Here is a 6,017-nt window from a genome sequence, read left to right as displayed (position 1 = left end):
GGATAATGCCGTGTACTAATGGTCCTTATATTTGAGGGTTTGAATCCTGATTAGAGCATTATGAACAAGCTGAACATGACATTCTGTCATTGCCACTCATTTAAGAAACACAACATTGAACAGCACCTGAAATTCATCAGGCAATCAACATTCCGGCTTATTAGTTTCTAAGAATCAGACTGCCAAGACACAGTATGGCATTAAGGGGAACATCTCCGTTAACCATTTTTCCTTCATAATTAACTCTGTCATATTTATATTTCTTCCATCAGTGTTATTGACTACAAATGTTTAATTTCCCCAAAATTTCAAAGATTTTTCAGGTATATGCTTTGAAGAAAGCCCTTAATTCACTTGAGAAATGTGTGCTTTTAGTTTTCTGGATGTTGTGTGCTTATCAATAGACATTTTGACCATGTTAATGAGGCTGCAGTTCAGGGCCCAGTTTACCGATAACGATGGATCTTCGCTCGTACGATCATTCTCACGATGGATCTTTCAAACCATCGTTAATTTCTTTGGAGCGTTGCCCGAAACTCCTCTTAACACTGTACGTCCACACCAGAAGCGAATTGAGCTACCAAATCGCGGGAAGTCATTCACTTTCTATGGGCAAGAGCGACCAAAGTGACCAAAGCGACCAACGCTACCAGCGGCCAAAGTTGAGCGACCAGAGCGTCCAAAAAAAGTTGAACATTTTTTAACTTTATGCAAATTACTATGACACGTTTCAGCGGCAAAACACTGACAGCCAATCGGAATGTAGACGCTCTTCGCTTGCGTGGATCCCAGGGAATATGGGGCGCCGTTTGTAAAAACTCTGTAACAATTTTTTAGCTGATACATTTTCAACATTTAGCTCACTTTCCTCACATTTAGCGCCTTTTCCTCACATTTGAGAGAAATTCATGTAAAACAACGTGTTATATTTAATTGTCAACAATATGTTCAAATGTACAAAATCCATGTTAGAAATTATATCTAAATGTTATATCTAAATCTAAATGTTATATCTAAATCTAAATGTTAAATATAAATGTTAAATATAAATATAACTGTCAAATTTATATCTAAATGTTAAATGTTAAATATAAATGTTAAATCTAAATCAAAATGTTAAATTTATATCTAAATGTTAAATCTAAATGTTAAATATAAATCTAAATGTTATATATAAATCTAAATGTTAAATTTTAAATGTAAATGTTAAATCTATATCTAAATGTTAAATGTTAAATCTAAATGTTAAATCTAAATCTAAATGTTAAATCTAAATCTAAATGTTAAATCTAAATCTAAATGTTAAATGTTAAATCTAAATGTTACATGTTAAATCTAAATGTTAACTCTAAATGTGTCGCCAAGTGTAAAGCTAAATATTTAGAAAATATTAAAATCCCCAATAAAACCACGCCCACTGCAGTGGCTTCAAATCGCGCGGCAAAGATCGAGCGGCAAAGTCAAAGACAAAGACCAAGACCAGGACCAAGACCAAGACCAAGACCAAGACCAAGACCAAGACCAAGACCAAGACCAAGACCAAGACCAAGACCAAGACAAAGTCAAACAGGCATGGCCGGTTCTCTGGGAGTCCTGGACATCGAACGGGTGGTTATTGCAGCTGTACGGGCTGCACTCCAGGGTGTAGCTCCCCCGGTCCAGTCCACATCAGCAACGGTAAGTTTAGTCGTTTTAATTTGAGTTCTTTATGCAGACGAGGGGGTTAGCCAATGTTAGCTAACCCAGCCAGTTAGCTGTGTGGTATATGCTAGCTGAAGTTTTGTTATCCACTCCACTGTAAGGACTCTTTGTAGCCTAGTTGACTTAGTGGTTATTACCAGTGACAAAACGACCACTTACTCTATGAAGCCTGTGCTGTGGTTAACATGTGTAATGTTAACGTACTTTGCCGCTATATCTCACATCTAAAATGCGGGCTCTTGTTTCAGGTTTCAACACCAGCGGTGCCCAGTGCCTCAGGCACTTCCAACTTTGCCACCACCGTCACATCACTGAGATCAGTAAGTTGTGATATAATAGCTGGATAACGTTTATGTTACCCTGAGAAGAATAAAACTATTGATATAAAATAACTGGTTAATATTGAAGTTCAACACTGGTAATTTGAGGATTAGGGCTACAACTAACAATTCGTTTCATAATCGATTAATCTGCTGGTTATATTCTCGATTAATCAATTAGTTGTTTGGTCCATAAAATGATAAAATGTTGATCGCTATTTCCCAAAGTTCAAGATGACATACTCGTTGTCTTGTTCTGTCCACAACCTAAGGATATTTAGTTTACTGTCAAACGGGACTAAAGAAACCAATACATATTATAAATAAAGGTTGTTGGTGTTATTATTATTTGAGATACTGAAATAAGATCATTTTTACTCAAACCGATTATAAATTATCAAAATAGTTGGCAATTAGTTTAATTGTTGTCAACTAATCAATTAATAAAGTGTTAATGTGAAATGTACTAACTTGATTGGCATATGATTTCATCCTGTGCATGGCAAAATTACAAGAAATGTCAGCATGGAGACCTGTATGCAGTTCTTTACAACTTTACTGTTAAACTTGGTCATTATCAGCTCTATTAAGAAAAGTCTCTTGATCTGCTTGTTTTCAATAGGCTCCACTGCCATCCATCCCTCGACGTAATCGGGCTCAATCGGGATACTTGAGACGAAGGAATGTCAAAACATACACGAAGGATGTTGTATGTTTAACTTTTTCACCGGGGGTATCGGTCTTCATTATACCCAGAGGAGAAACTCGGACCAGGTTAGCTACGGCTGGCCTTGTTGGAAAAATTTATTTTTCCACAGAATGGTCTGAAGACCAAGTGAGAGCTGAAATAACAGCTATCTTCAGTGGAGCATTTGGCTTATCAGAGCACCAGTCACTTCCATTTCAGTTTTTGAGCACCATCAAGGGGTGTAAAAAACTGATGATACCGAAGGTCACCTCCAATTTCCCCTGGGGTGGTAAAGAAGTTGCCTCCGTCTGTTCCAGCACATGCCTGTATATTATGGCAGAAATGGAAGTTCCTGCAAAGGTGAGCATGTTATTGAATACATTAGTGTGGTAACTTGGCGGACAAAAGGCTCAGTCTAAATCGGGTGCTGCCCATTTATTGAACTCAGAAAAAGCTTTCAGCCCACACTAGTCCACAGTTTTTTGGCCCCTACATTTCCACAGACCTTGGGCCTTGATCTGTTACTGCACATGGGACAGAACACACCCATAAACTGGTGATCCAGTGATGAGCACACCTGTACTCAATAACTGAATCATCCCCCACATCCTATTCCAACACATACCTCTATCTCCATTTACTAGCTAGATGTTGTTTACTCCCCACACCAAGAAAATATGTAATTTTTCAATCAGATAAAATTATGTCACACTGTAAAGATTTCACCTTGTAACTTACTGTTCAAGTTGCCTGTTTTTACATAGGAGTACCTTTTTCTTTTGTGCAGAACTGGTGTGTGGAGCTGTCTGATGACAGTGATTTTGAAAGCCCGGTTGTACAACGAAGGAGAGATGAGTAAAAAAATAAATAAATTAACACCCCTCATTTGTATAGAAAATCCCAGTAAACAACTCTCGAACCTCTCGAGGTTAATTGCTAATCTGACTTGATTTTTGTGATGAATTGGTGATTTATTGCATTATTGAACTTATTGAAACAAGTATTGTTTAGGTTATTATTAAGAGTTACTGAGTAGATTCTCTTTATGTAGTGACTCGGAGAGATGCACCGTCCAGAGCCCAGAGCGAACACTGTGAGAGGCAAGAGAGGGTGGAAGCCAGTGCTCCTCCATCTGATGATGGGATGGACCTACAGGGACAGCGAGGGCCAAATGAAGCTATGAATCACTTTGCAGGTTAATTTCTGATCTGACTTGATTTTTGTGATGAATTGGTGACTTATTGCATTATTGAATTTATTGAAACAAAACCGTTATTATTTGTGTGGAGTGAAAATAGTAGAGTTGGGAATAATAATCTATTCTTCGATGCATCGCGATTCTCTCTAGAATGATTCTGTCTCAATGCAGATAAATTAATAATCTGAATTACCTTTTTTTATTGGCCAATCTGATTTGTTTTGACACGATTGCGATTCAGCCTACACATAGCATGCACGCAAACTCACAGCCAGACACAAGAACTCCGTCTAATTCAAGAGCAGCTTTTTCTTTGACATAGAAAATAAAACGGAACCCTAATTTTTACAAACTTCCATATTGTGTTGTAATGCAAGCTGCATTGATTATTGCATTGTTCATAGAAAGTCATATTTGTGACAAAAGCTTTTTCTCTAATAAAATATTAGATAAGTGAATTCATCTGTTGATGTCTTTGATGGTCATCACAAAAGTAGGAAGTGGTAGCAAACTAAGATGTGTTTATATATTTTTGAAAATCACGCATGGAAATGTACATACATTTTTTTGTTGCATCGATAATCGGTTTAGAATCTAATCGTTTACCTCATAATCGGAATCAAATCGTGAGGTGCCAAGAGATTCCCACCCCTAAAAAACAGTGTAGCATAATTTGCATCAATGGATTGAAAGTATTGTTTAGGTTATTATTAAGAGTTACTGAGTAGATTCTCTTTATGTAGTGACTCAGAGACATGCACCGTCCAGAGCCCAGAGCGAACACTGTGAGAGGCAAGAGAGGGTGGAAGCCAGTGCTCCTCCATCCGATGATGGGATGGACCTACAGGGACAGCGAGGGCCAAATGAAGCTATGAATCACTTTGCAGATTTCATGTACAGTTATATGTATTAACTTAAGGTTTTCTCATGTAATATTTGTTACATTTTATGTTGGTCCATTTTGTTAGGGAATTAATCTTTTATCCTTGTGTCTTAATTAACAGTCCTATTGATATTGAAGAAGATGAAGCCATTGAGGAGGCCATCAGACGCAGTCTTTTAGAAGAGTCTGTGCAGCCCTTACAGGATTCAAGGTATACTTGCTTTGCTCATTTTTAACTTTCAGTGTTGCACCAGTCAAAATTAGAGTGAGTCAGTGTGGCTTTCATGTGTGCTGGTAATAATCATTATCCTTTATGTTCTGAAGGTTTGCAGAAAGTTTGAGCATAGAAGAAATGACAGGAATTGTGAAAGCTCACAGTGAGAGGGTTGTCACAGAAGCATACAGACCAATCTACATCAGCCGAGGGAACGTGTGGACAACTGCCCTCCGACAGTTTAGTAGACGGAAATTCACTGAGTGCACCGATCTGCTGTATGTCGCCTTTGCCAGTGACGAAGGCACCAACGAAGATGGAGAAGACCTCGGAGGGCCACGGCGAGAATTCTTCCGTCTGCTTGTGAAAGCCATCTTCAAAGAGAGTGGAGCATTTGAAGGTAATCTTTTTTTTTTTTTGCATAATTGTTATGCACTTTACATCAAATGTACTTCTGTGCTGTGGTGGTAAAATTATTTTACTTGCATACTGGGTAAGCTGCCCTCTTAAAGTTTGGGTAACATACATAATTGGCGCTTTATTAGCCAATTAAAGGATACTGGCTTTCTTTGTCGACATTTCTGTCTTTCAGAGGCTATAGTGGTCATGCTAGCTTGTTGGAAGGGGGCTAAATAGCAATAACAAATAATAAGTTAGGCTAAATGTATGCCCTTGACTTCTCACCTCAAGATAATAGATATCTGAATGAAAATGGGTACTCAAAAACTTAAAACCCAACACATCTTCAACAAACCTTGTAACATGTAACTTTATGCCAATCCCTTGCAGTTTATGCATGCAGTATAAATGTGTTTTTGCCTATTCAAAAATTCTATTCCATATACAGTATTTCTGTTATAGGTTAATGGTATTCAGATTATTGTATGATATCTTGAGTGATTCTAGTTGTCTTTACTGAATAAACAAATTGCTTTTTGTCCTTTTGTCCTAGAGTCTCTAAATGGCTTCACTCCAAGAATGAACATTTCTCATGTGCAGAATGGAGTGTACCG

The 6,017-nt window shown here is 37.7% G+C and overlaps 1 protein-coding gene across 1 annotated transcript; it reads left to right on the top strand.

Annotated features, from left to right (window-relative positions):
* Positions 1 to 1,572: 1,572 nt before the first annotated feature.
* On the top strand, positions 1,573 to 3,672 carry LOC130402414 (uncharacterized). Its single transcript, XM_056606565.1, has 4 exons — positions 1,573 to 1,677; positions 1,950 to 2,021; positions 2,644 to 3,069; positions 3,497 to 3,672. The coding sequence occupies exons 1-4, from the start codon at positions 1,573 to 1,575 to the stop codon at positions 3,566 to 3,568; spliced, it is 675 nt and encodes a 224-aa protein (XP_056462540.1). The 3' UTR covers positions 3,569 to 3,672.
* The last annotated feature ends 2,345 nt before the right edge of the window (positions 3,673 to 6,017 follow it).

This window comes from Gadus chalcogrammus, chromosome 13, assembly GCF_026213295.1.
Source record: "Gadus chalcogrammus isolate NIFS_2021 chromosome 13, NIFS_Gcha_1.0, whole genome shotgun sequence".
Classification (NCBI taxonomy): domain Eukaryota; kingdom Metazoa; phylum Chordata; class Actinopteri; order Gadiformes; family Gadidae; genus Gadus; species Gadus chalcogrammus.
The sequence above is the reverse complement of the archived record's forward strand: the minus strand, read 5'-3'. Positions and strand labels throughout refer to the sequence as shown.

Coding starts and splice junctions, on each gene's coding strand:
- LOC130402414 (XM_056606565.1), top strand. CDS start 1,573: ATGGCCGGTTCTCTGGGAGTCCTGGACATCGAACGGGTGGTTATTGCA. Junction 1,678..1,949: donor TCCAGTCCACATCAGCAACG/GTAAGTTTAGTC, acceptor CTCTTGTTTCAG/GTTTCAACACCAGCGGTGCC. Junction 2,022..2,643: donor CCGTCACATCACTGAGATCA/GTAAGTTGTGAT, acceptor TGTTTTCAATAG/GCTCCACTGCCATCCATCCC.